At 55.5% G+C, this 27,523-nt stretch overlaps 2 protein-coding genes across 4 annotated transcripts in view; one reads left to right on the top strand and one right to left on the bottom strand.

The window, feature by feature from the left end:
* Positions 1–526: 526 nt before the first annotated feature.
* On the top strand, positions 527–11,137 carry DHX38 (DEAH-box helicase 38). 2 transcript variants are annotated; one of them, XM_089539857.1, is made up of 26 exons: positions 527–1,005; positions 1,149–1,321; positions 1,401–1,544; positions 1,707–1,872; positions 2,020–2,138; positions 2,215–2,291; positions 3,428–3,583; positions 3,853–4,014; positions 4,099–4,206; positions 4,484–4,605; positions 4,724–4,861; positions 5,468–5,654; positions 5,810–5,995; positions 6,393–6,533; positions 6,624–6,734; positions 6,820–6,936; positions 7,965–8,072; positions 8,172–8,284; positions 8,422–8,630; positions 8,722–8,876; positions 8,972–9,127; positions 9,201–9,335; positions 9,958–10,083; positions 10,212–10,307; positions 10,717–10,838; positions 10,936–11,137. In XM_089539857.1, exons 1-26 carry the CDS (start codon positions 578–580, stop codon positions 11,018–11,020), a joined length of 3,840 nt encoding a protein of 1,279 aa, XP_089395983.1. In that variant the 5' UTR covers positions 527–577; the 3' UTR covers positions 11,021–11,137. The 2 variants fall into 2 exon arrangements, with proteins under 2 accessions (XP_089395983.1, XP_089395981.1); XM_089539855.1 differs by having other exon boundaries at positions 1,398–1,544.
* Positions 11,138–11,220: 83 nt separating this feature from the next.
* PMFBP1 (polyamine modulated factor 1 binding protein 1) overlaps positions 11,221–27,523 on the bottom strand; it is a 61,723-nt gene continuing 45,420 nt past the window's right edge. The window contains exons 7-33 of one of the 2 annotated variants that reach the window (XM_089539854.1): positions 26,992–27,057; positions 23,620–23,703; positions 20,953–21,099; positions 20,595–20,726; positions 20,251–20,364; positions 19,842–20,012; positions 18,849–19,016; positions 18,276–18,518; positions 17,956–18,177; positions 17,606–17,836; positions 17,406–17,528; positions 17,141–17,267; positions 16,883–17,040; positions 16,548–16,794; positions 15,953–16,142; positions 15,701–15,854; positions 15,443–15,610; positions 15,166–15,333; positions 14,965–15,072; positions 14,720–14,866; positions 14,459–14,626; positions 14,279–14,341; positions 13,220–13,329; positions 13,005–13,079; positions 12,544–12,637; positions 12,040–12,104; positions 11,221–11,560 (exon numbers count right to left, since the gene is read on the bottom strand). In XM_089539854.1, the coding sequence (XP_089395980.1) occupies positions 11,503–11,560; positions 12,040–12,104; positions 12,544–12,637; positions 13,005–13,079; positions 13,220–13,329; positions 14,279–14,341; positions 14,459–14,626; positions 14,720–14,866; positions 14,965–15,072; positions 15,166–15,333; positions 15,443–15,610; positions 15,701–15,854; positions 15,953–16,142; positions 16,548–16,794; positions 16,883–17,040; positions 17,141–17,267; positions 17,406–17,528; positions 17,606–17,836; positions 17,956–18,177; positions 18,276–18,518; positions 18,849–19,016; positions 19,842–20,012; positions 20,251–20,364; positions 20,595–20,726; positions 20,953–21,099; positions 23,620–23,703; positions 26,992–27,057 (3,801 nt within the window). In that variant the 3' untranslated portion in view covers positions 11,221–11,502. Of the gene's footprint in view, positions 11,561–12,039; positions 12,105–12,543; positions 12,638–13,004; positions 13,080–13,219; positions 13,330–14,278; positions 14,342–14,458; positions 14,627–14,719; positions 14,867–14,964; positions 15,073–15,165; positions 15,334–15,442; positions 15,855–15,952; positions 16,143–16,547; positions 16,795–16,882; positions 17,041–17,140; positions 17,268–17,405; positions 17,529–17,605; positions 17,837–17,955; positions 18,178–18,275; positions 18,519–18,848; positions 19,017–19,841; positions 20,013–20,250; positions 20,365–20,594; positions 20,727–20,952; positions 21,100–23,619; positions 23,704–26,991; positions 27,058–27,523 lie in introns of both variants that reach the window. The other variant, XM_089539853.1, reaches the window with a different exon arrangement.

The following is a 27,523-nucleotide window of genomic DNA, read 5'->3' as shown; positions in this document are numbered from 1 at the left end:
TGAGAAAGAGCTCTGGTGCCACAATGAACTACAATTCCCATGCATCTGAGGAAGTAAGTCTAAGAAAGCTAGACTTAAGAGGGAGTCGGGGGCTGAGAGAGAGAGAGAGAGAGAGAGAGAGAGCTTCCTGAGGGCGGGGGCGGCGACCACTCTCCAGTCCTCTCTCTGATTGGCTGAAAACTGTGTGTGTGTGACACTCCAAAGGGTTGGTTGCTCTGTAGCCAGCCTCGCTCTCAGAGTCAGGGCTGGAGCTGAAATGGGCAAAAGTCACCAAAAATGCACTGAAATAGAGCCAGGCACCAAAATCACACCAAAAGCTCTGAAAAGTCCCCGTTTCCGTGTGAAAGTCACGTCATTGAGGAGGAGGAGCTGCGGCGAAGGACTTGCCCCGCCCCTCTCCTTCCGGCCCGGAAGCCCCGCCCCCTCTGGGGAGCGCGCGGCCGCTCTAGGCGCTCGCCGCCGGAGTCTATGGCCGGGCTAGAGCGGCCGCTTCCGGCGCGGGGCATTGTGGGTGGGGCAATGGCGGCGCCCGGGCGGCGGAGGGCCAGGCCTTGAGGCGGGGAGGGAGCGAGCGGCGATGGGCGAGGAGGCTCCTTCGTGGCCGGGGGCGTCTTCTCCGGAGCCGGAGTCGGAGCCGGAGCCGGCCTCCTCCGCGTCGCTGCACCGCCTTTCGGGCCTGTCTCCGGAGTCGCAGCGGGGAGGGCTGGTGGTGCGGAAGCGGAGCGCCGCCGAGGAGCAGCACGTCTTCAAGATCCCGGCGCCGAGGACCTCGCTGCTCGGCCTCGACCTCCTGGCCGCCCAGAAGCGCCGCGAGCGAGAGGAGCGGGCCGAGGCTGCCGGCGGAGAGGCGGAGCGGAAGAGGCCCCGCATCGCCTCCTCCTCCTCCTCCCCGAAGGACTGGGCCGAGGAGGCGGCTGCAAGGGACGACGCGGACGTCGCCGGCGGAGAGGAAGGGGACGCAGACCCCGCCAGTGCCGCCTCCGGGCGCAGCGGGCGCAAGGACCGGTGAGGGAAGCTGGGAGGAGGGCAGGCTCCCGGCTGGTGGGCCTCCGAGTGAGTGCCCTTGGGGCAAAGCGCGTCGCTCCGCAGCAAGGGCTCCGAGGAGGAGAGCTTCAGCCTGACACCTCCCTCCCCCTTCTCCCCCTCAGGCACTACCGCTCTGCGCGCGTGGAGACGCCGTCACACACCGGCGGAGTCAGCGAGGAGTTCTGGGAGCGCAGCCGGCAGCGGGAGCGGGAGCGGCGGGAGCAAGGGGTCTACGCTTCCTCCAAGGAGGAGAAGGAGCGCAAGAGGGACCACGACCGCAAGCGCGACCACCGAGGTACCCTGGCCCCTGCCCCTGCCCTGCCCTCCCCTGGGCAGCGTGGGCCCAGGCTGACCAGGCCTTGTCTCCCCAGAAGAACGGGACCGAAGTCGGCGCAGCGGCAGCAGCAGCGGAGGGGGCGGCCGCTCTGAGAGGGAGTCCTCCTCCTCCTCCTCCTCCTCAGAGAGGGGCAGCAGCAGCCGGAAGAGCGAGCCGGAAAGCCCTCGCCACCGACCCAAAGGTGGGCCTGCGTTCTGCATTTCTCTCTTCGCAGCCTCTCCTGGGGAAGGTGCTCTGGGTCTCTTTGTGGCTGTGGAGAGCATCCGGCGTATCTTTGCAGGAAGCTGGGTGGGTGGGTGGGGGCTGTTTCCCAGGCCTCCTGAAACTCCCTCCCTGCCTCCAGATGCGGCTACTCCTTCGCGCTCCGGCTGGGAAGAAGAGGACAGCGCCTACAGCTCTTCGCGTCGCTCGCAATGGGAGTCCCCTTCCCCTGCCCCCTCCTACCGGGACTCCGAGCGCAGTCAGCGAGGGTCTGCTTCCCGTGAGAGCGACAGGCGGGACCGCGACCGGTATGGAGGCCCTCCACATAGAGCTTGCATGAGGCTTCTGGGAGTGCCTCCCTGGGACAGTCCTGGTGCAGAGGGTGGTTGTCAAGGGGCCCTGAGCCGTCGGGTCCTTCATCCTCACGGTCCCACTGTGCTGATTGCCTCTTGCAGGTCCCTGAGGAGCCGTTACCCAGAGGAGACGCCGTTGCCAACCCCTTCCTACAAGTACAACGAATGGGCAGACAACCAGCGTCACTCAGGTGCCACCCCTTGGCTCTCTAGAGGCAGAGGTGAGGCCTGATTGCAGGGAACTGGCATTTATGATCCCTGGTCAAAACACCCCTTGATGTTGCCTTCTGTCTCTAGGGAAGCGCGAAGATGGGGAAGATGGCATCGCCTTTGAAACGGAGGAGGAGCGGCAGCAGTGGGAGGAGGACCAGCGGGTGAGTTGAGGTGAAGAAAGGCTCTTGCAGGGCTCACGCAGCGAACTTGAAAGAGATCCTGCTCTTTGAGCTGCAGGAGGGGAGGCCTCTATGGAAGCAGCCTGCTTGGGCATCTCACCTGGTTGAGCTTTGTGGTTGGCAGGCCTTTGGAATGAGGCAAATGTGGGTCAAACTAGATTAAGGCCAGCGGTTGGTGACAGCACTTGAGAAGAAAGTGACTTTTTAAAAGAATGAATATGGATATGAATGAGTGGATTCAAGTTATCTGTAATTAAGAGGTGGCTGTTAAGTTTACTCTTAGAGCCTAAGGTAAAGACATAGCAGAGGAGTACTTGGCCAGTCTAAATGGATTCAAGTCCCCAGGACCAGATGAACCCCATCTGAGGGTGTTAAAAGAACTGGCAGAGAACCACTCTCAGTAATCTTGGGGAATTTCTGGAGAACTGGAGCAAGAGAGCATCCAAACAGTTGTATGTTTTAAAAATGTTTTTAAGCCATGGATGTTTGAGTCTGTGCATAAAAAATCTGTGGATGCAGTGGAGGGCTGTTGGCGTATGTAAGACCATGAGTCGTTCTTTATGGCTTCAGTTGTAGCGTGTTGTGATCTTCTTTTTGGTATTTTGGCAAGTGTCTCTTCCCATACTTCTATCTAGACTGACTTGAGAAACAGCAAGCCAAGGAACTGTGGTGCTGGGGGTTAGAGGAGAGGACTGCGCACCTCAGGCTGTAGGATGTCTTGGGTGCCGTTGCTGCTCCAGACTTGGTCACGGAAGTGTCCTGGAGCCGGTGACTGCTCCCTTCTGCCCCATCTTTTTTAAACTGCTGTCTCTCTAGAAGCGGTGAAGCACAGCAGGCACCGGAGATCATTGCACTTTTATAGTACTGCTATTCTTACTAGTCTGGCTGCCTCCTGTTGCATTCTGGGATTTGCAGTTTACAGAGGGGCACTTAGAATTCTTTCAGAGAGCTCTTAGGCCTCACTGAACTACAAACCCCAGAATGCCACAGGAAGCAGCCAGAGAAGTAAAAATGGAAAGCAGCACGATAAGAGTCTAGTGCAGTGATCCCCAGCGTCTCTGCTGGGCTGGGTGCTGTGCTTTGCTGAGCCTGCTTTTTTCTTTTATTTCTCTTTCTAGCAAGCAGACAGGGACTGGTACATGATGGACGAAGGTTACGATGAGTTCCACAACCCCCTGGCCTCCTCCTCAGAGGAGTACGTGCGCAAACGGGAGCAGCACCTGCAGAAGCAGAGGCAGAAGCGCATCTCTGCTCAGCGCAGGCAAATCAATGAGGTGGGCGAAGAAGGCTGGGGACGCACACACTTGGGCCCATTGGAGGGGGCCTTCTGAGGCTCAGATGGGGCAAAAGTGTGGCCCCCTGTCAGCTGACAGTATTGCCTAGCAGCTCTTTGGCCAGCTTGAGTGGGCAGTCCCTTTACCCAGTGGAGAGGCTCACCCTTACAGAAGCAGCCGCCACACTGCCACCAACTGCCCAGGAATCATGGGAGGGTGAGAGGCATGGCTGTTGGGTGCTGATCTGGCCTTGCTTGTCTTCTGGTCAGGACAATGAGCGCTGGGAGACGAACCGCATGCTGACCAGTGGTGTGGTGCACCGGCTGGAGGTGGATGAGGACTTTGAGGAGGATAACGCTGCCAAGGTTCACCTCTTGGTCCACAACCTGGTGCCACCCTTCCTGGATGGGCGCATTGTTTTCACCAAACAGGTAGGGAGGGAGGGGGGCTTTCATGAGAAAGGGAAGAAGGGGGGCCCTCTCCTGGTTAGTCACACTCCGCTTTTTCACTTCCAGCCGGAGCCCGTGATCCCTGTCAAGGATGCCACTTCGGACCTGGCAATCATCGCCCGCAAGGGGAGCCAGCTGGTGCGGAAGCACCGGGAGCAGAAGGAACGCAAGAAGGCAGGTCTTCTTGGGCTGGGCTGGGTCTGGGCAACAGGGGCTGAGTGGGGCAGAAGTGGCAGCCTGTGGTCAGGGGGGTTTGCTGGGATCCGTTGGGGTGGGGAGTGTGGGGGTGCTTTTCTTGAAGGAGAAGGGCTGGTTAGGAGGCCAGCAGGGTCAGCCAGGAAGGGGAGGCTGAGCCTCAGGACACACACACACTCACATAGCCCATTCTCCTTTTGGAGACCTTCAGAGTCAGTGTGTTTATGGTGTGGAAATGGGGCTGCTCCTTTTCCAGGCCCAGCACAAGCACTGGGAGCTGGCAGGCACCAAACTGGGCAACATCATGGGCATCAAAAAGGAGGAAGAGGAAGAGGGGGCCAAGCAGATCCTGGCTGAGGATGGCAGTGTGGATTACAGGTACAGCTTTTGAGCTGGGGGGGGGGAGACACAAGGGGAGTGGGGTTGGTGGCCAGAGAGACAAGGGGCCCTGGAGAGGAGCTGATGATGGTGACCCCCCCAATCTTCCTTCATGCAGGACAGAACAAAAGTTTGCTGACCACATGAAAGAGAAGAGTGAAGCCAGCAGTGAGTTTGCCAAGAAGAAGTCAATTGTGGAGCAGAGGCAGTACCTGCCCATCTTTGCTGTGCAACAGGACCTGCTGACGGTCATTCGGTCAGTCTGCCTGCCAGCTTTGTTGGCCATCCTTAGGCCTCTCCTCAGCTTGCCTGCCTGAGGGGGCTTGATGGAAGAAGGGGGCCTGGTTGGTGTGTTTGAAACTGTCTTATGCCGTTCTCCATCTTATAGATTGTAAGATGACAAACAGGAAATAGAAATGATAAGCCTTGTGTGTCCAGCGAACGTTGTTGCTGTTGTGTTTCTTCAAATTGTTTTCAGTTTGGAAATTGTGGAAATAGGTGATCCTATCATGGGGTATTCTTTGCAAGATTGGTTGAGAGAGTGTTTGTCATGGCTTTGCTCTTAGGCTGAGAGTGTGTGATTTGCTGAAGCTCACCCAGTGGGTTTCAGTGGCTGAGTAAGCATCTGAACCCTGGTTTCCCAGAGTCCTAGTCTTATAGCGCACTTGCTATATTGAAATGCTCAATAAAAGTGCTACCAACAGTACTATGATTCTTTGATTGTAAAAGGGAGCAGAAAGTGAAAAATTTATCATTTAGCTTTAAAAAAGTTCTAATCTGCCACTTAAAAATAGTAGTGCTGGGTGGCTTTGAGGTGTCTGTGGCAGGATGAGCATTCTCCTCCCCTTTCCTGTCCTCACAGAGACAACAGCATTGTGATTGTTGTGGGGGAGACCGGCAGTGGCAAAACGACACAGCTGACGCAGTATCTTCATGAGGACGGGTACACGGATTACGGCATGATTGGCTGCACACAGCCCCGTCGGGTGGCAGCCATGTCGGTGGCCAAGCGTGTCAGTGAGGAGATGGCTGTGAGCCTGGGGGAGGAGGTGAGTGCTGTGGGCACAGCTGTGGGGCCCCTGGGGAAAGAGGCCACTGTCCATCCTCCGGGGGGGGTACAGGGCAGTCTGGGTGGCCGGATTGCCAGGCTCTGTGTGTCCCCTGTGAGTGATGCAGCTGACTGGTCCCCTTGACTCCCTGCCAGGTGGGGTATGCCATCCGCTTTGAGGACTGCACCTCTGAGAACACGGTCATCAAGTACATGACAGATGGAATCCTGCTGCGGGAGTCTTTGCGTGAGGCAGACCTTGACCACTACAGTGCCATCATCATGGACGAGGCTCATGAGCGCTCGCTCAACACCGACGTGCTGTTTGGCCTCCTGCGTGAAGTAAACATTCTGACTTGGCTGGCCTTCAGGGATAGGGGTTTATGGGGCCACCATTTCTTTGCCATGTTTACGAGATGGCTGGGGGGTCTGTACCTCAGCATGGGTGATTGGGTGGGGAGGGACGGAGTGAGGGGTTGGTGAAGCTTCCTTGAGCAGAGTGCCAAAGAAAGTTATGGTGCTCAACAGCCAATAGGCATAGCCCATCTGGAAGCCAGTCTGACAGGCCAGGACCCGTTTGCCTATAAAATGGTGGAGCAGAGCCAATGATCAGAGCTTGGACACACGTTGACTTGTGTAGACCAGGACCACTTCTCCTGCCATGTGTCTGGGGATTTGCTTTTGTGGTGGGCCAGGAAGAAGCTGGCACCGCATCCCCTGATGAACTTATTCCCTGTAGGTGGTGGCTCGGCGCTCTGACCTGAAACTGATTGTGACCTCAGCCACCATGGATGCAGAGAAATTTGCTGCTTTCTTTGGGAACGTGCCCATTTTTCACATCCCGGGCCGCACCTTCCCAGTAGATGTCCTCTTTAGCAAGGTGAGGGGCACATTGGAGGGCAGGTATGTCTATGGTGCTGAGCCTGCGTCTGAGAGCGTGTGTGCTAGTCTTGCTGTCTCTCCCCCCCAGACCCCGCAGGAGGATTACGTGGAGGCAGCAGTGAAGCAGGCCCTGCAAGTGCACCTCTCCAGCGCCCCTGGAGACATCCTCATCTTCATGCCAGGCCAGGAGGACATTGAGGTGAGTTTGGAGAGGGGTCTTGGCCTTCTCCCTGGCCTCCCACACAGTTGCGCAGGTTGACCTCTCCTCCCCTCCCTCACTGCAGGTCACCTCAGAGCAGATTGTGGAGCACCTGGAGGAGCTGGAGAATGCCCCCGCCCTGGCTGTGCTGCCCATCTATTCCCAGCTGCCTTCGGATCTGCAGGCCAAGATCTTCCAGAAGGTCAGGCAATGAGAGAGGGCCCCTCCTGTGGCACCTGCAGGCCGGCGAGAAGCCTCTCCCGCCACACACTTGGGTCACCTATGGGAATTTGGCAAGACGGGGCTGGGCACCAGTGCAGCTGAGCACGCTGAGAGTCAGTCCTGGGGGTTGCGGGCAGACATGGAAAGCAATCTGCAAGGATTGGGGGGACAGCCTCGCGGTTGGCAGTGTGCCTCTGAGGAAGAAGACAAATAACAATTTAAATTAAAATTTAAATTATTTAAATTAATCAATTTATATTCATTCAAGTAATTAATTAATATTAATATATTAATTAAGTAATATATTAGGTATTAAGTATATTAGGTATTAAGTAATATATTAGGTATGAAAATACAAAATCAGGTAAAATATTTAGGTATAATAATTTCAAAAAGACCGAATGAAATTTGATAATAATTACAATTTAAATTACTTAAATTTAATTATTTAAAGTATTTAATTTAATTTTATTAATTAAAGTAAGTACTATATTAATTAAATTATTTAAGTTAATTCAATTTTATTAATTGATATATTACTTGCTTTAATTAATATATTACTTTTTTGAATTTTTTTGAAATTATTATACCTAAATATTGTACCTGCTTTTGTATTTTCATACCTAATATATTACTTACTTACTTAATATATTAATTAATGAATATATTACTTTAATATAATTAAATTAATTAATTTAAATGATTTAATTTCAATAATTTAAATTGTAATTTAAATTATAATTGTTATCAGATTTCAATTGGGACCTATTTCCATTCTTTCCATAATTTCAAAAAGTGTTGTCCAATTGACTGTATCAAACGCCTTCCCTAAATCTATAAAAAGCCTAATTCCTCATAAAATTTGATTGCATTTAGAACCTCTCTAATATTATCACGCGTTTGCCTTCTGCAAAGGCTGTGCTATTCTGATGAGGGATTGCCTCAGGTGGGAAGGTGTTTTGGGGTGGGAGACCCCAGGTCCTTGACTGTTGCCTCCATTTTGTGCAGGCACCAGACGGAGTCCGGAAGTGCATCGTGGCCACCAATATTGCAGAGACTTCCCTGACAGTAGATGGGATCATGTTTGTGATCGACTCTGGCTACTGCAAGCTGAAGGTTAGTGTGGGGAGCCAGGTGGATAAGCCTTGCGGAGGGAATGGGGGGGTCCGGCAGGGAGGCTGATGAGGTGCTGGCTCCCCTCCTCTTCCTCTCCAGGTCTTCAACCCACGGATTGGCATGGATGCCCTGCAGATCTACCCCATTAGCCAGGCCAACGCCAACCAGCGCTCAGGCAGGGCTGGAAGGACGGGACCAGGTCAGTGTTTCAGGTAGGCCGGTCCCTTCTCTTTGTGTGTGTCCCCCAATGAAGCCTTGGGTAGGGCAGGAGAAGGGTGAGGTGCTGCGGCAGCCCTTTGGCCTTCCTGGTGGATCCCTCGACTGAGCCCCTGCTCCTTCTCTTGGGCAGGCTCTACACCCAGAGCGCCTACAAGAATGAGCTGCTGACCACCACTGTCCCGGAGATTCAGCGCACCAACCTGGCCAATGTGGTGCTGCTGCTGAAGTCTCTGGGAGTCCAGGACCTGCTCCAGTTCCACTTCATGGACCCGCCTCCAGAGGACAATATGCTCAACTCCATGTACCAGTTGTGGATCCTAGGGGCCTTGGACAACACAGGTACAAAGGGAGCACGAGGCGACCTGGCTGCAAGGGAAAGGCCCGAGGAGCGTGTCCCTGATGGGTGTTGCCCATCTTACTTTCCCTGTAGGCGGGCTGACCTCCACAGGTCGCCTGATGGTGGAGTTTCCCCTGGACCCGGCTCTCTCCAAGATGCTGATCGTTTCCTGCGACATGGGCTGCAGTTCCGAGATCCTGCTCATTGTTTCCATGCTCTCTGTGCCAGCCATTTTCTACCGGCCGAAGGTGCGTCTCAGCTGTAAGTGGGAAGAGGCCATCCAGGCTCTTTGGTGCCCAGCCTCTTTGCCTCCTCATGCGCCGCTTTGGCTGCCTCCCCACAGGGCCGGGAGGAAGAGAGCGACCAGGTGCGGGAGAAGTTTGCTGTCCCAGAGAGTGACCATCTGACCTACCTGAACGTGTATCTGCAGTGGAAGAGCAACAGCTACTCCACCCTCTGGTGCAGTGAGCACTTCATCCATGCAAAGGCTATGCGCAAAGTGCGTTGGGGACGAGGAGGGCTGGGCTGGGCTGGACGGGATGCCAAGCCTAATATGTCTTTCTGCCTTCCAGGTGCGGGAGGTACGAGCACAGCTGAAGGACATTATGGTGCAGCAGCGCATGAGCCTGGCCTCCTGCGGCACTGACTGGGATGTCGTTCGCAAGTGCATCTGCGCTGCTTACTTCCACCAGGCTGCCAGACTAAAGGTGGCTGCGGGGAAAGGCTGGGTGGGCTGCCACACAGGTGGCTTCTGTTGGTTTGTACCATTGGGGCTGCCCTGCCCACATAAGGCCCGGCTGTGGGCTGCCTTCCTGTCATTTCTGGGAGCCAGTCCCCTTTCACTTCTAGCTTTGGGGGCAGGGGTTTTCTAGACCATTTGCTGTGCTTCACATGGAGTTTGACTTTTGGGAGCTGGTTTACTGCCTGGCTTGCAGGGCGAGACTTCCAGGGAGTCCATCCCCTGCTTCCCTTGTAGCCGGCAGTGATGCTTCTTCCTTCTGGAGGCCTGGCAGGGGTTCCTTGGAGAGCTGCTTTGGATGGCTAGTGAGGAGAGGGAATCTCTTTCTGTCCCTGTAGTTTGAGATTCTGCCTGTTAAACAAGGCAGGCATTTCAAGCAGGGAAGGGAGGTATGTTCCTGGTGTTTGCCAGCCTCCTAGCCATTTTGTGCTCCACCTGACCCACTCCCTGCTTTTCTGAGGGTGCTGCATTCTTTGTGCCACATTCCCACATTTACTTTTGCCCTGGACAGGGACAGTGCTGTAGTGTAGGTATGTGGCCGTGGGACAGTAATGCTCAACTGCCCTTTCCTCTGTGTCTCTCTACTGCAGGGCATTGGGGAATATGTCAACATTCGCACGGGGATGCCCTGCCACCTGCACCCCACCAGCTCACTTTTTGGCATGGGCTACACTCCGGACTACATTGTCTACCATGAGCTCGTAATGACCACCAAGGTGAGTGGTGAGGGAGCAGGCAGGTTGTGCTGACCTGCTTTTCCCTTCCTCCCTGGTTCCTGAGAATCCAGGACGGGACACAAGCTACCCTGGTACCCCTTAACACTCGCCTGCCTCCTCTCTTCCAGGAGTATATGCAGTGTGTCACTGCTGTGGATGGTGAGTGGCTGGCTGAATTGGGGCCCATGTTCTACAGCATCAAACACGCCGGCAAGTCTCGCCAGGTAAAGGAGCTGAGTTGGCATTCCCCTGACACACACCAGAGGTTCAGCTGCAGAGTTCCCAGGAAGGGCCTTTCCTTGGCAGTTGCTGAGAAGCCAGAAGGTTGTGCTGTGAACTTTGCTTTTTTCCTGCACCTTTCATGGGGGGCATGCCCTCTCTTAGCCAAGTGAGATTCATGGCCAGAATTGTATTTGGACCCTGGGTTGGCTTAGTGCCGGCAAGGTTGCCAGTTGGCTCTTCTGCAGAGCAGGTTGGAGTTGGAAGGATCCCTCAGGAACACCTGGCACAGGCCGGTTGTGCCACAGCCATTGCCACGTGTCCTACGTGGTATTTTTCCAGTGGCACCAGAGTGGTAGTGGGAAAGGGCCATGGGCGGAGGAGGGCTGCTCACAACTGCCATCTCTGCCCCAGGAGAGTCGCAGGCGGGCCAAGGAGGAAGCATCTGCCATGGAGGAGGAGATGGCACTGGCAGAGGAGCAGCTCCGTGCCCGCAGGGAAGAGCAAGAGCGACGCAACCCTGTGGGCAGCGTCAGGTACGCCTCTCGCAAGCCATGGGGGTGGCAGGTGCTGGGACTCAGCTAAACAGGCGTCGTCATCAGTCTTTTTCCCTCCCTCCTTCCTTCCCTTCAGGTCCACCAAGATCTACACGCCGGGGCGGAAGGAACAAGGGCAGCCTGCCACCCCACGCCACACGCCGGCTCGCTTTGGTCTGTAGCAGCCCACACTGTGTACATAGGCCCCCTCCTGCTGCCCTGGCCTGGGCAGGGCCCATCCTTGACAGACACTGAGAAATAATTTTATTGTTTCTATAAATGTTGCTGCTTGCTGGCCAGACTGTGTGCAGTGTTTCCATTTGCCCTCTTGCAGTGGAGGGGTTTAGCTCTGACGTCCAAGAGGTTGCTTCTGCCGGCTTCCACCTGGAGACCCGTTCTGTTTCCTCAGCACGTCCCCCCAGACACGCAACACAGCTGCAGTCCTTCTTGGGGGAGCACACCCCCATTTATTGGCTTAGTATTTTGCACAAGTATGTTTTTCCCTCCTCTTCTTCAACAAAGTCACATGATTTCCGTGGGTCTGCAGGTACTTGTCCACATGCCCTCTGGAGCCAGGCACACCAGGTGCCAATGTGGCCCTTTGCTCCAGGTGGCTGAGTGCTAAGGCAAGGGTGGAGAGCGGGGTCCAGAGGCCCTGCAGGCGCTAGCTGAAGTCCCACTTTGTCGCAAGCACTTTGCTTCTCTGCATCAAATGGGGAGAGCTGCAAGCAAGAAAGAAGGAAGGGAAATGACCACCCAGCCATGCTCAAGCTGTGGCAAACCTTTCTGGGTGGGGTGGGGAGGCATTGGAAATAAAACAAAACTCCATTGGATGGCAGTCTATACATGTTGGATACAGTGCACAAGTGCTGCTGGTGTTCTCTCCATAAGAAAGGGAAAGCAAGCCATCCCTAGCAAGGCTAGACAGGCGTGTCAGATGAGAGAACAAGCAACTTGTTGCTTGGATTGTGCTTGACCAGATTGAGCCTTTCTGGGCTGTGGTTGAAGGGCAAAAGCTGTACAGCTGCCTCTCTGCCACATCAACAAAGTCTCCTCCTCCTCCTGAGCCCAGCATGAAGAAGCACTTCGTTGCCCTCCACCAGGACCTGGCAGCAATGGAACCAGAGAGGCAAAGAGGGGCAAGTTGGCAGCTCCCGCCTTTTTGCAGGCAAAACGGGTGCAGGGAGGGAAGGCCACTCACCTGTCCACTGGGAGCGTGGGCTGTCGCAAGGCAGCGCACAGGTCCAAGTCATGGCTGCGGAGAGCCTGCAGGAGGGAGAGCAGCTGCGTGAGGACACTGAGTTGTCCTTGGCACAAACACCACACTTACACCGGCAGGCGCCCCACAAAATCCCACACAGCCATCATTTTCTTAGGACTTCGCAAACTTTCTAGGGAGCAGCTTTGGCCAAAGCCTCTTTCATGCATATCCAGTGCTGCTTGGACAGAACTGTGTACAGACTACATAAAGCATACAAATTAAAACACCACTCCCCCACCATCCCAAGAAAGCCATGGATGCATCCCAGTTTAGCAGGTGATGTACATCTTTCCACCACTGACCTTAGCAGGAGAGGGTCTGGACCCAGGCAAAAGGGTGGGCAGCCCTGAGGGGCAGAAGCAGCCCTGGGCCCCATGGGGAGGGCTGGTCCAGTGGCCCAGGACAAAGCGGGTCCCTTTCCCAGCTGCCTCAGCTACCAGCTACCTTGAGGCGTTCACACTCAATGCGCCGCTCATCCACCTCATTCTTCAGTCGCTTGTTTTCTTGCTCCAGTCTCTCGGTCAGTCCTTGGAGGTGGCTGGGGAAAAAAGGGGGGCAGAAGTGACATGATAGTGCACTGGTCATGGCACTTTGTGGCTACGGCAAGGAGGTGGCACACTACATTTGAAAGGCATATCTTGGCCGTACTCTTTAACATGTCAACGCATTTATTTGATTAGTGGAGGGATCCATGCAGACCATGTGTGTATAAAATGTGCCGGTTACAAAATCCATAATGCCCTGTACTAAAAAGGTGGAAGTGTTAGCTACTGGCAGAAGTGGGCAGGAGAAATTCACCTCATTCCCTCAGCGTGAAAAGTGGGATTCAAGCCCTCCACCCTTCTGGAAGGCAGAGGCCCCAAAGAGTCCCCCAAAAGATGCAGCACCCCATGGCCCCAACTCACTCCCTTTCGCCTGTCAGTTGAGCTGTTTGCTTGATCTGGTCTCGGATCTTCTGGCCTAGCTTCTCGTTCACCTGCCTGCAACAAGAGCTTCGGGTGAGATGGTGACAGAGCTTGCCTGCCCAGGGGCCACTCTTGGCTGCCGTCACCTCTCCTGCCCACTTGCCTGATAGCAGTCTGGCCAGAGGCAGACCACTGTGGCTGGCAGAACTACTCACTTCTGCTCCTTCACCCACTGGCTGACGTTGGCCATCACTAGTTCGCTCTCGTGTTGCAGCCGGCAGTTGTCAGAGCGGGCTGCTTCCAGGGAGGTCTGCAGGGATTCTACCTGAAGGAAGTCCAGAGGTAGGAAATGGCAGTGCCCTTCTTTGAGCTCAGAGCAGAGAAGGGGCTCCCTTGGGGTCACAAGAGATGGCTGCTAACACAACAGCTCTCCTGTTCAAAGCTGTCCCAAAACTTCCTCGAACCCTTCCTTGAATGGGTCCATACTGGGAGAAGGGCAGGACTCAAAAGGAATGAAAGCAATAAATGGTCATCAGTCTCAGCTGATGGAGCACTGCTGAGCCTGAACCTCAAAAGAAGAGGCCAAGAGGAGGCCAAGGAGACATGGAAGAAAAAGGAACCAAGGGCCTTTTGCCCTCTGCAAGCTCAGACTAGCAGGGTGCCTTCTGAGGTTTGAAAAGGGAGAAGATGGGGGCACTTCCTTCTGGGAACATGGACCAGGAGCCCCTGGGCTTGCTCTGCAGGGGAAAGGGCTTATCTCCATATGCCCCCTCCAGCCTGGAAGGGCCCTTTGGCCCGCTGGGCTCTTCTTGCTAAATCTGTGATTCCCTGCAAGGACTCTGAAGGAGAGAACAGTACAGAGAAGCCAAGGCAGTACAAGGGGAAAGCCAGAGGGGTTTTGTCCCTGGCTGTCAAAGGCTGTGGGGCAGAAGGAGAGGGAAAAAGTGGGCCCTCCCTGGACTCAGAGCAGCCACAGAGTCCATTCCCAGCCCTGGGGGATTTCGTGGCAGGCAACAGCTGAGGAAAGGTAGAAGACAGTTATCAGGGTGGCAGGGAGGGGGAAAGAGAAAGAACAGAGAGACAAACGGAGGAAGGCAAGCAATGAAAATGCAGAGGGTTAGGGGTGGGGTGGGCTAAGCGGCATTCCCCAGACTGGTGGAGAAGTCTGCAAGTGCAGTTGCTCCAGCCAAGGACTGTAAAATGCCGCTGGATGTAGAAGTGCAAGATGCCCACCAGACAGAGCTGGGTGCCACTGCTTCTGGGAAAATGCCTACCTCCCGGTTGGAGACAACAAATTTCTGCCGGAGAAGGTTGGCCTCGTTCTGCAGCTCTTCTCTCTGCCAAAGAAGATACCAGGAGAAGGCAGAGGAAAATGCAGTCAATGGGCACCCAGAGGCCAGGGTCTGGCAGCTCCCCTCAGACCCATTCCCAGAAGGAGGTGGCCCCCCACACACCTCCTCGGCCATGCTGCGGCATCTCTCCTCCATAGCAGCCAGCTCCACCTTGGTCACCACCAGCTCCTCGTCCTTCTCCTCCAGGGCCAACTGGGTGGCCTGGCTCTCCTTCTGCCAGTACTGTGCCTGGCTGCCCAGCTCCCTCAGCCTCTCCTCTGCACAGCAGGCCTGCCAGGAGAGGAGCCACATGAGCCACCGTGGGAGTAGGGATCGGGGGGCTGGGGTGGGGGTCTCCTCCAAAGCCCCTCTCGGGAGACTCACCTCTTGCTCCTGCACCCTCTGAGCGGCCATCTGTTCCTGCAGATGCTCCTGGGTGCGGGCAACCTGTTCCTCCAGGTGGACCACTTTGTGTTGGGCTAGCTGCAGCTCAGCCTCCATGCAGGACGCCTCCCGGGCTTTCTGTTCCAGCTGCCCAAAAGGGAGGGGGAGTGTGTTTTTGCATATGGGGGGGGGCCTCTGGTTGGTCCCCTTGGACTGGGGCCAGCAGCCTTGCCCTGCCACCTTACCTTCTCCACCACCTCCCTCTGGCTGGCCTGGCAGTTCTGCCGCTCCCGTTCTTGGACTGTGTGAAACTCTGTGCGCAGCTGGGATAAGGCAGATTCCCAATGCAATGCCTGAAGGAGGGAGGTCACGTTCACACATTCGGTCTGGGGGCTGCACAGGGGCAGAGGAAGAGGCAGGGGGACTCTGCTGTCAGCCCGCCTCACCTCTGTTGTCTGCTGCTGCAGCTGCAACTGCACACTTTCCAGGCTGCTGCGGGCTGCTTCCAGTTCCAGATCCTGCTGCTTCAGCTGCTCTCGCAAGGCCCGGCTCTCAGCTTCCCGCTCAGCCACACATGACTGCAGCCCTTGGTTCTTCCACTCCTCCTCCTGCAGCTGCAGCCAGGAAGGGGAAATCAATAACCTTGCCCCAGCTCTAAGGGTCCCATGGCCCAGCAGTGGGAATGGTGCCTGCTTTCCCTGGCTCCCGGCCCAAGGGGCCCACCTGGCACTGGCTGTTCTGGAGCCTCCGCTGCAGGTCCTTGTGGCACTGGGCCAGCTGGCTCTCTCGCACCTGGGCCTCATGTCGCTGCCTCTGCAGCTCTTCCTCCTGCTGCCTCTGCTGGCTCAGCTCAGCACGCAGCTCCTCCAGGGCAGATTCATGGCCCTGGACCTGCAAGCAGAGGCGCCCTTCTGTCTTGCGCCAACGAAGCCATCTCTGCCAACACGCCATCCCTGTCCCCCCTGGGTGCAGGCCTCCTACCTGCTGCCGCAGGTCCCTCAGCCCCTCGCGGCTGCTTTCTAGTTTCTGCTCCAGGCGTGTCACCTCCTGGCGCTGCTGCTGGGCCTCCTGGGCAGCTGCCTGGTGCTGCTGCCGCACCTGGCTCAGCTCTTCCGTCAGATGCTCCAAGAGTTCCCTGGTGGAGGCAAGGAGAGGGTGGCCATGTCCTCTGCACAGGGCACCTGCCCACCCTGGCCCCACTGGGCACCTGATCTAAAGGGATACCCCAGCTACCTTTTCTGCTCCAGCTCCTCTTCAGCTCTGGATGCTCGTTTGCTCAGGACCTGGACCTCAGCCTCTAACTGGTGGGCAGCCTGGGCATGGTGCACCACCTCTGCCACACGCTCCTCCATCTGCTCCTGGGCGGCCCGGAGGCTGTTTTGGGCCAGCAGTAGCTGCTCTTCCTGCCGGGCCAGTTCCTGGGCTGGGGAGGGGGGACAGGGTGAGCCAGGCCAGTTCCAGGGCTTTGTGGGGGAACAGGCCTGAGCAGGGAAGGAAGGGCCTCTACCCTGCCCTACCCCTTCCTTTCTGGGCAACCCACCTGCCTGAGCCCATGCACTCAGTGTGTCTGTGTATTTGTGTGGGATGACAAGCAGAAGCAAAGACAGAATGAAGAACAGAGGCTCTCCCTCCATAAGCCCAGGACCTGCCAAAGTACAGCTGGGCAAAAAGAAACGGGCAAGATTCGAGGCAGCTGATGGACATCCTGCTGTCTCCTCACATGGTCACTAGAGATCCCCCGGCGACAGAACTGACTTCATCTTCTGGGTTCAGAGAGAAGCTCCTGCAGAGCTCTCCTGTTGTCAACCACAATCCCATGCCCCCTCACCAGCTTGATGGTGCCGCTCCTGGGTCTCGCGCAGGCTCTGCCGCAGTGCTTGGGTCTCTGTGCGCAGCGCAGCATCCTCTGCTCGGTTGTCCTCCAGCGCCTCCTGGGCCTCCCGCAGGCCAATCTCCAGGCGGTGGGCTCGGCCCCGCTGCTGCTCCAGCTCCTGGCTTTTCTCCTGGAGGGCACTGCGGGCACGCACCAGTTCGGCCTGGGACTTGCGCAAGAGCTCATCCCGCTTCTGAATGGCCTGAGAAAGGAAGAAAGGAGTTTGGAGCTGGCCATCTAGTCAGCCTGGAACAAGACCCCTTCCTGCCCCACACAGGATGGGCACCTACTTGCTCTTGCTGGGCACAGGACTGGCGGCTCCGCCCAAGTGCCAACTCCAGCTGTTGGGCCTGCTGTTGCCGTGTGGCTGCCTCCGCCTCCTGCCGCTCCCTCTCGGCAGCCGCCTCCTGCCGCAGGCTCTGCACCGTCAGCTCCAGGCGCGCCAGGCCTGGAAGGAGCACTCCACTCACAGCTGGCCTGGCGTCCAGACAAGAAGCCCGCTGCTGCACCCATTCCAAGGGGAGTCTGCTCCCTTGTGCCACCTGTACCTTTCAAGGCGCTGCTCTTCTGCTCCACTACTCGCACCAGCTCCATTTTCAGGTCCTGCAGCAAATTCTGGTACTCCTCGGCCTTCTGCTGATGCTCTGTAATCTCCTTTTCGGCTTCTTGCAGCTTCTGGGCAAACCAGAGGGCATCCCCCACTCAGCTGGGCACCAGCAGCATCTCCCATACCTCACTGCCTCCACTCCTGACCCCTGAGCAATGCAGAGTGGCTAGTTGACCTCTAACCGGCCACTCCGCTGCCCCACTTACCTGCTCAAATGTCTTTGTATGGAGCACCTGGCTTTCATAGCTGCTGTTGGAGTAGCTGTGAGTTGACTTGTAGGAAGCAAAGTCCCTGCGCAGAGTTGCCAGCACCTCTTCCTGGTCTAGGACCTGGAGAGCAAATGCCAGTCAGTGAGGAGGACAATGAGGGCGGCCTGCCCACCCAGCTCCTCAGGGCTGGCACCAACCTTGGCACGGCTGTCTGACAATGCTTCCTGCAGTCCCTGGATGGTCTCTTCAAACTGGCAAGCCTGCAGCCGGCCCTGGCTCAACTCCCGCTGGGAATTATGCAGCTCTTGCACCAAACGCTCCATGGCCTCCTCAGCGTCGCTGGCTTGGTGACATTTGCCCTCCAGCTCCTCCTGCCAGACCAGCTTCTCTGCCTGAAGCTTCAGGATGGCCTCCTCCCTTGCCTTGGCCTGCAACATGGCAGGAAAAGGACAGCTCTGAGGTGGCATGGGAAGGGGACAGCGCACAGGAAGCAGGTCTCAAGAGGTGCCAACACCTCCGGCCACCGACCTGTCCAGGGAGCCCCCACCTGGCTGGCCAGTTCCTCCTCCAGGCGCTGCAGGCGACTCTCCAGCTCCCCGGCTCTGGTCAGTGAGGCCTGGTACTTCTGCTTGTAGATGTCCAGGCTCTCTTCCAGAAGGCCAGCGCTGCTCTCGGCCTGGGCCAGCCGGTCCTGCAGGTGCCGCTCACGCTCTTGCTGATGGGAGAGTGCCAGCTCCTGCTTCTCGGTGACCTCCTCGTAGTAGAAAAGCTGCAGAAAGTCCAGTGTAGGATGAAGAGGATGAGGCGGAAAGGGGTGCTCAGCTTGGTTGGAGGGAGAGGGGAAGGAAGGGAGTCCAACCCACGCACCTGGTCCTTGAGGATCTGGCACTGGTGGAGGAGGTGGTCCAGGTCCAGGCTCTGCTTCTCCAGGGTGCACTCACGGGCCTGCAGCTTGCTGAGGTTCTCCTGATTGCGGCCCTTGCAGATGTCCAGCTCTTGCTGGAGGTGCTGCAGCTTCACTTGCAGCTCCTCCATGTCAGCCTGGTGGGCCACCGGGAAGGAGCCCCGCCTCTCCCGCAGCTGTTCTCGGAGGGCCGCTGTGCTCGGGCTCTGCATATAATACCAGCCAACCCTGGGCATGAGGGCAGGGAGCAAGGGTAGGGGGTGCCACAGACGCCAGCCTCCCTCCCCTTTCTTGCAAAGGAAGAGACCTCTTGGCCAAGGGGTCTCATCCAGAGACTGGTACAACTGACCATTTTGCCTGCAGCCCTCCCAAATGCAGACAGGCATTTGAGGGTCTCTCAGAGTTCCCACTGGAGCCACACTTGGGAAACAGTGGCATGTACTAGAGTGCTGGCGGAAGCCCCCATCTGGGAAATGGAGGGGAATCTGGAGCCTCAGGGAGGAAGGAAGGAAGGAAGGAAGGAAGGAAGGACTGACCTGCCCAAGAGAGGCTTCCTTCTCGTGTTGGAGCTGATGGACAACACGCGTCTGCTCCACCATCCTCTGCCCCTGCTCACGCTGAGACTCTCGTGGGCCCCACAGCTTGTCCTGCAGATGAAGGAGTCTTGTTTGGAGGTCACTCACTTCAGTCTCCTTCCCAGCAAGCTAGCATCGGCACAAAAGAAAAGAGCATCTTGCTAGGCCACAGGGCAGTCCGTGCATTCAGGTGCCTCCTGCTGCTCATGCAGGGCTCTCCTCTGCACCTCCTGGGCTCCTGTTGGGCCTCAGTCTGGCTCTGATTGAGATAGATCATGAGCTGCTCACTTGTTCATCCAGAGCCACAAAAAGTGTTGGGAGCCCAGGGGTGCCTCTGCATACAGCTTTCATCTCTAGTGACCCATGGAAAGGAAAGGAGGGAGCAGCCCAACCAAAACCAAGGACATGCAGAAGGGTCCCTCTGCTCCACAAAGACCCTTCTGGGGCCCGTGAAAGTCCTGCATGCTCCCAGAGGTGCATGGGGGGGAGATAGGGTGGCATGAATGTTCCACTGTCTGGGCTCCATCCCCCTGCCAGGCTAGGAGACAGAAGCACTTGCAGCCATTCAGCCACTGGGAGAAGCTCCCCACATGTGGACACAGGTGGAAATGGGATAGCTCAGGTCACCCTTTGTGGGTTGTCTGTTAGGACCATGCCAAAGAGGCCCTCTGCCTCCAAAGGTCACCTAATTCTTTCCTCGCACCCACTCCTCCTCAAGTGTGTTTAGGCTCCCCTGGAGATTTACCTGGTTGTGGGAAAGGCCAGCTGGGAGACAACGGGAGAAATGCAGTCAGAGCAGCTGTGGGTGTTCTGGAGATAATGCCTAGAACCAGAACCCCCCAGCCACTGCATTCTCTCTCTCAGGAGGGGGAGGAAGGAACTCCCCCCACGCAGGCAGCTGGCACTGGGCAAAGGGAAGAGCTGGGCAAAGGGGAACCACTACTGCCCACCTACCCTCTCCTGGAAGGCTTTGTGTTGCTCCCTCAGTGAAGTCCCATCCTGTGCCAGCCGCTGGTGCTTGGCCTGTTCTGCCGACAGCTGCTCCTGGCACTGGGAGAGCTGGTCTTGGGTGGCCTGGATGTCTGCCTTCCATCTCTTCTTGGGCTGCTGCTCGCTTTGCTGCCGCTGCTCCCAAGTACAGGGAAAGCCCCATCAGAAGAGGTTAGGTGGGCTAGCTGGGCAGCCGGTCAGGAGTCCCTCTGGCTCTTCCCCAGTCAGGTCTGGGGAAGGGTAAAGGCGGTGCTGGCAATGGGCAGCTCCTCCTCTACCTTCTGGGCTTAGAGGAAAGGGAGGGCTGGGGCAGAGACCCCTGGGGAACCAGGGAAGCCAGGAGTGGATGGATGCCATCTTCCCCAAGCCTCACCTCTGTTGGTTGCAGGGCCTCCTGCAGGGCGCTCAACTCCTGGTCTCTCTTCTGCAGCTCCTCCCTGAGGACCTGGTACTTGTGCTGCTCTGTGCTCAGCAGTTCCTGATCCACCTGGAGAAGCAGATGGGAGAGACAGTTCCCTCAGCTCAAGGCAGCAGGGTCTCCCCAGCCACCGCCAGATGGACCGACAGGGGTGCCAGCATCACCCCAGGAGCCCCAGGACAGTGGGAGAGTCCCAGTCTGGCTGCCCCTCTCTCCCCCTGAGGATAGAAAGGGCAGCTGGGGTCTCCCAAGGGCCCCTTTCACACCCACTGGAGTGGTGGCGGCTGCTGTGCCCATACCTCCCCCTGCCGCTCCTCCAACTGCTGGCCAATTAAGTGGCCTTTCCTCCGCAATGCTTCGATCTCTTCTTCCTGGGCACAGACCTGGGACTCTGCTGCTTCCTGTTTGGCCCGTGAGGCTGACAGGGTGCCCTTTGAAAGAGGGAAAGGGCTTTGCTACTGTGGAGACCCCTCCCCTGGGGCAATCATGCCGTCACCGCCCCCCCCCCCCCCCAACATACACCTTAGCCAGGTCTCTTTAAAAGCCTTTAGGGTTTTCTGGGTCCTGGGTGAAGGTCTACTGCCCACCTGCCACCCAGCACACTCTGCTCCTAGGCTCGGGGGCGGGAGAAGGAAAAGGGTGCCTGGCTCCCTATACCTCCTCTTGTGCACTCTGAAGGCTCGCCAGTTGCTCCAGGACTTGGCTCTCCAGTGGATGAAAGAGCGCCTCCCTCTTGGCCATGCGCTGTTGCAGGAGGCCGTGGCTTTCTTGGAGGTTGTGCAGGGCTCGGTTCCTCTCTGCAGCCTGGAGGGAAGCAGAAGCTTTTGGCCTTCCTTCCAGTCCCAGAGCCCCCACAGTGGTGGTGGGGAACAGCGGTCACTTGGGCGGCCTCCTCCAAAACCCCTCCCCACCTTGGACAGCTCAGAACAAGATGCTGGCAGGGGGGTGTTCCTCACCTGCTGCAAATTCAGCTGAGAATCAAGAGTATTCAGATAGCTAAGGCCGTCTTCTTTTCCTCTACCCAGAATAATTATGTGGGGAGAGAGAAGGGCTCCCCTCTTTGGCCCAAAAATGTGGGTAGGCACATTCAGCACAGTGGCCTAGTTACCCAGTGGCTTCCTGGACCACATGTCCACCTTGGGAGAGAGGTCCAGGTGGTTTTCAGGCCCTGGATGAATAGCATCTCCTGGAAGGAAAAGGGGATGTTTGGGGCTGGTGGACAGCTGCTAAGGAGCCCTACACAAAATGTTCCCTCCAACAGAAGGCTGGATGGCAACTCCTTCCAAGTCTTCAAGAAAATCTCTCCAGGACAGGCAGCGTTTCAAAGCTTGGCTATCAACCAAAAGAGGGATGGATCACTTCCGGCCACAGAACTGGCTTTGGCCCACAAGCCACCCTGGACCTTCGTCCACCAGAAGAGGGTCAGTCCAGCCTCCTGCTGCTTCTGGAAACTGTGATGCTGAAACCCGGAGTTGGCTGTGCTCCCTCCTCTGCCAGGAGGACCGTCCCCATCCCCTCTGCCAAGAGGCACCTGGGAACATGTACGCTGCAGCATGAGCCCAGAGCCTCATTAACACCCACCTCAAACATCATTAAGACGTTTCCAAGAAAATTAATTGAGAGACTCATTAAAAATAAATTAAGAAAAATGTGTTGCGGAGTGCTTGCTCTGAGCTCGTAAATCATGGCTCACGGCTCCAGGCTGCTGCACAGACAATTAATGCCCGCCAATTTGTTTTATCCTGACCGCAAAACTAAGAAAGCAGACGTGGAGATTAGATTAGAGGTGTCTGTCAAGTGGAACTCAGAGTACATATTTTAGGATACAAAAGGAAAATTAGGCAAACAAAGGCCAGCAAGACTTCACGCAGCAGAGCTACCAGGTGAAGATGGGGTAGGCCCCCAAAGAGACAAGACTGGGACAAAGGGGTGCATTTGTAGGCAGAGGCCACAGGGCCCAGCCTGGTCCTTTCTTGGGGCTGGAAGACAGGTTCAATGTGTAAGTGAGAGAGCTAGGAGTCTGGAACTGGAAACGGTGGCTGAGAAGAGCATGGAGAGCCGAGCCGTGGGACTGGCCCCAGAAGCCCTTGGGAGAGATCTCTGGGGTGGGAGTGATGCCAAGGGCCCCTTTGGTCCTTGCACCAGAGTTATACAAATCAGAGGGCCCCCTAAACACCAGGCCCACTTCCTAGCCAAGATGCTCAGCCTGAAGACCAAGCGAGACCACCAGCCAGGGAAACTCAGCCATGCTCCTCTCAGCCCATCCTTGTCCCCCAGGGCCAGTGGAGGGCCAGGGGGGTCTGCCTCTCAAGAAGTAGCAACCACTCCATCACCCCTGCTCCCCCCATCTCACCAACGCAGCACTAAACCCCATAGCAAGAGGCAAGAAGCTGCCACTCTCAGGAGAGAGAGCGACAAAAAGAAAACTCTGAAACCTCAAGGGGTGCGTGGTAGTTGAGAGGCAGAAGGCAGGGCACTGGATTGGCCAAGGGGTACAGCTGATGCCAGGCAGGCAGGGAGGCACTCAAGTGAGGGTTCCAGCTGCCTGCTGGAGCAAAAGCCTTCCCAATGCTCTCTCTCCAAATCCCAAAGGAGAGACCCCCCCACCTCATCCCTCCTCATGGGGTGGGAGGGAGGGCAAGGGGATCCTCTTTCTCTGTTACTTTCTGGAAGAAAGCACATCATCCTTCACAGGGCCTCCTCTTTTGTGGGGGGAGGGGGGGGAACCATTGCTCAGTCTTGCAGTTCCAAAGGAGGACAGCAGAGGTCACCCTCAGCTCTTGCATTTGGCCGCTCCAAGTTCCAAAATGGCAGATTTTTGAAAATTCCCCTGATTTCCAGACATGAGAAGTGAGTGACTCCTCCTGCAGTGAGTGTCTGGCAGAGGGATGGGATCAGACAACAGACAATGAGAGATGGAGGCGTTAACAGCCTCTCCCCCAGAGCCCTCAAAAATACAGTTGGCTCTCCGTACCCACCGATTCTGCATCCATGGATTCAACCGACCACAGTTCAAAAGTATTCACACATACACAAATTCAATACACAAATGGTTTTGCCATTTTGTATAAGAGACACTATTTTCCTACACCAGTGTATTTAATGGGATTTGAGCATCCATAGATTTTGGTATCCACGGGGATCCTGGAACCAAGCCCCTTGCCACACTCTCACCACCCACCTTTCTTGCAACAGAAACGGAACCCAAGAGTTGGAGCGTAGCTGTCCGAGGGCAGCAAAAACAAAGCTGCACTCTGCGCATGGCATCTACATTGCCGCTGCTACCCCCTGCCACCCCTTCCAATGCTTTTGCTCCCATAGTACCTCCTTCAGGGCCAGTCTGTACTTGCTCCTCAGGGCAGCTGCCTCAGTCTTTGCCACCGCCAGCTGAGCTGTTGCTCCTTGGGCCTGAAAGAGAAAGAGAGGGTTGGCATCTGGGATAGGGGCCACCAGGAATGAGGGCAGGAGGGCAGTCCAGAGGAGCTGGAGCCAAGTGTCCTTGCAGTTCCCAGGGGCCTCCCAGGCATTCCTCTGTTTTCTCCATTTCCTCTCCTTCCATTCTGCTGAAAGAAAATGGTCAAAGTCTTAGCTTTGCTGCAGAAGAAAAAGGGGAAGGGATGTCTTTGGCAATTGCCGAAAGGCTCATTAAACTATGTGATTTTCACTGAATTGGCCCCTCACCCCATCCATGAACCTCTAAAAAGGATCTTGGAACATATAGCTTGGAACATACAGCTCTTGCTTGTCCCATGAAGAAAAAAATGAGTACAGAGAGCCTACACAAATGCAGCCTAGAAATAGAAACAGTGAAAGAGTTCTCATACCTGGGGTCAAATATTGATTGGAACAGGGACTACAGCCAGGAATTCAAAAGGGCAGCTATGAAAGAATTAGAAAGGATCCAAAAGAGCAAAGAGATACAACTGAGCCTGAAAATTAGAATTGCACAAGCCACTGTATTCCTCATCACAATGAATGGATGCAAGAGCTGGACAGTGAATAAAGTAGGTAAGAAGAACAACTCATTTAAGACATGGTACTGGAGAAGAGTGCCGAGGATCCCATGGATGGCCAAAAAAGACAAGCAAATGCGTCCTACAACAGATAAAGCTGGAAATCTCCTTGGAAGCCAAGATGACAACACTGAGGCTGTCGTAGTTTGGCCACATCCTGAGAAGGCACAACTCACTGGAAAAAACAATAAAGCTAGGGAAGGCGGAGGGAAGCAGAAAGAAATAAAGGCCACATGCTGGACGGACAGACTTTATTGAAGAGGTCAAGGGAATGGATTTGCAGGACCTGAGCAGAGCAGTGGAGGACAGAAAGTCTTGAAGATGTCTCATCCACAGGGTCGCCATAAGTCAAGACCAACTCGAGGGTAGTTAACAACAAAATTATGTGAGCGCATGGGAGAGGCCTTGCTGAAGAGGAGGACGGTGCAGGGAGCTTCTGACATGGGTTTTCTTGCCCCACCAACCTGATTAGAGTACAGGCAGGGCCTGGAAGGACCCACTGAATACATTCTCTGGTGCACTTTGTTTTTAAAAAGACCTTTGACTGAGAACTCAACACAGAGCAAGAGTGGAGGACAACAAGTTAGAGCTGGACAAAGCAGGAGTTAATTTAAAACAAAAAACAAAATGGAACAAAAACCCTGAAGCACTATAAAAGAGCATTTTCAACTGCGAGGGAAGGAAGCTTCTAAGTCCCCCAGGGATTCAAACTGGGACTGGGGCTGTCTAGTATTCCCAAATGCTCTGGATCCAGCAATGAGGGATGCACATCTCTGGCTGTGTCTGTGCCTTCAAGTTGCCTGTCGACCGATGGCGACCCCATGAATTTCACAGGGTTTTCGTAGGCAAGGAAGACTCAAGAGGTGGTTTTGCCAGTGCTTTCCTCTAAAATATGCCAGAGGAGATCCGTCATATCACCTCTCTAGATGCCTTTAAAAAGGTGGTCAAGGCAGATCTCTTCCGGCAGGCCTTCCCAGACTGACCTTGCATTAAATTAAATTGACTACCCTGGCTGCCCCAAGTTGTCTTGCTCCTATCTGCAGTTTTAAGTTGTCTTTGACTATTTTAATTGTTTAATTTGTTTTGATTGTTATGTTGAGGGTGAAGGGTTGGGGGGCCCGGGTAATGTTGTCAATGGTTGTATTATATATATATTTATCTTCTATTGTAACCCACCTCGATCTGTAGGGAGAGGCGGGATATAAATAAATATTCATAGGGAGAAGCAGAATATATTATTATTATTATTATTATTATTATTATTATTATTATTATTGCTACAGTATTTGTGAGACAGTGGCAGTCTCCTATCTAAGTACTAGCCAGGGCTGACCCTACTTGCTTCCAAGATCAGAGTTGATCTGGTGCCTTGAGGGTATTTGGGCCTCTGTGCGTGCATATGTGCCTTCAAGCCATCTGTCGACTTATGGCAACCTTATGAATTTCACAGGGTTTACTGTGGCAAGGAACACTCAGAGGTTGTGTTGCCAGCCCTTTCTCCCGAAATATAGCCTACAGCACCTGCTATTCATCTGGACAGTGCCAAATTTTACAGGAGCCTGAAAGCCCAACTAAACTGGGAAAGGCAGACGTGACCTTTCCCGCCAAGGAAGAGGAGGAGGAATTTGGGATAAGGGTAGAGCGGTCCCCACTTGGACAATGGGAAACCACCCCAGGGGTGCGTCTGAGCCATTCCCCGCAACTCTGGCCCAAGAGGAAAAAATCCTCCTTGAATCTGCTGAGCCAGTCCCAGCCAGAGACATTAGCCATGAGATTGCAAGGAAAGACCCCTGAGGGCTACAGGACATGCTCCTTCCACAGAGGGGATTACATATGGCATGTGCCTCTGGCCACATCATCTCCACAAGGTGTAGAAAAATGCAACTAAAACTGATCATGGCGTGTGGAGCAACTGCCACTCTCTCTTGAAAGACTGGCATGTGGAGTCTGCAACGGAACGGCAAACAAGTTCATCCGCCTGCAGGACCATTGCAACATTGGCTGCACCACTCTCAGAAATGCCAAAAATTCAAGGGGAAAAAATCTGAAGTGGTCTGATGTTCCCTGCCAGTTTCATTATTCCACAGGTGGGGGATTACAGCTAAACTAGTGCTCCTCTGCTCCGGTGCTGCATTGAGGAGGGAGCCCACCCTGTTCCCTTGGGAGGCCAAACCTCGGCTGGGAAGATGCAGCCCCAAGCAGAGCCCCCCGTCGTCCCTTCCTGGGGCTGCCCAGAGCCAGTGGGGCCTCCCTTACCATCAGGTGGGCATCCTGGAGTTCTGCCCAAAGAGCCTCCGCCTGGGGATTCACTAGCTTCCCACTTAGCTCTGCCCACTCTTCATGACCCCTCAGAGGAACTGCCTGCGCCTCCACACAGGGAGTCTTCCAGCTCCACTTCCAGCTGGGCATCAAGCCCTCTGGTGGGAAGGGAAAAGATGGACCTCTTAGATGAACCCTCTGCCAGGCCAAGCCCCTGACTCCCTCCTGCACCTCTCTGAAGGCAGAAGTCGGGGCAGCCAGCTTGGGTACCGGGCGCCGCGGTGCATGTCTTTAAGAGTCTCCTGTGGAGTGGGGAGGAGGGAGGCAAGGGCTTGGCAGGTGAGGAGGCTGACTTCCATTGCTTTCCCACTCCTCCTCTCAGTTCGGTCCCAGCCTGGATGGCATCCCCACCTTCCCTGCTTACCTCCACCCTGTGCGCCCATCTGCGGCCTCTCAGCACCTTGCTCTCGCCTTCTGCCTGTATCGTCAGCTGTTGGAGCAAAGGGAGACAGGCAGACATTGGGAGAAAACCAAGATAGTGCCCATGCCAAGGCCAGGGGGTGGCAATGGGAGTCTAGGCCTCACTTGCTGGACACAGCAAACAGACAAGTGGTCTGCCAGCTTTGCTTCAGCCTTACAGCAAGGGCACTCCGTGAGCATGGCCTTCTCCTGTATTTGATGGGTAACCCCTTCCCTCGAACACGGGGTGGGCTATTCAGCAGAGGGTCTCTTAAGACAACAACAACCCTGAGGCCTGCCTTATCTTCACATTCCTGATGTCAACCAGGTACCTCCGTGGAGACCACACACTGGAGCATGGAAGCATAAGCCCCACCACAAGCTGCACTGACTGATCCCCAGTCCTCTGAAAGAGAGGCTGATCTTAAAGCCATGTTACTCATTTTAGTCTGAAGACCAGCACTGCTGCTCTTGCTCTCAAGTGAGAAATGCACAGA

Source organism: Sceloporus occidentalis, unplaced genomic scaffold (assembly GCF_023333645.1).
Source record: "Sceloporus occidentalis isolate IW3139 unplaced genomic scaffold, rSceOcc1.0.p SCAF_10, whole genome shotgun sequence".
NCBI lineage: Eukaryota > Metazoa > Chordata > Lepidosauria > Squamata > Phrynosomatidae > Sceloporus > Sceloporus occidentalis.
Note: the sequence above shows the minus strand (reverse complement) of the source record. Positions and strands in the feature narration are given on the sequence as shown.

What these genes read in the sequence shown, in the direction of transcription:
- DHX38 (XM_089539855.1), top strand. Translation starts at nt 578, where the DNA reads ATGGGCGAGGAGGCTCCTTCGTGGCCGGGGGCGTCTTCTCCGGAGCCG. An exon ending in TGTTTGGCCTCCTGCGTGAA is followed by an intron (nt 5,996 to 6,392) that starts GTAAACATTCTG and finishes TATTCCCTGTAG; the next exon opens with GTGGTGGCTCGGCGCTCTGA. An exon ending in TAGATGTCCTCTTTAGCAAG is followed by an intron (nt 6,534 to 6,623) that starts GTGAGGGGCACA and finishes TCTCCCCCCCAG; the next exon opens with ACCCCGCAGGAGGATTACGT.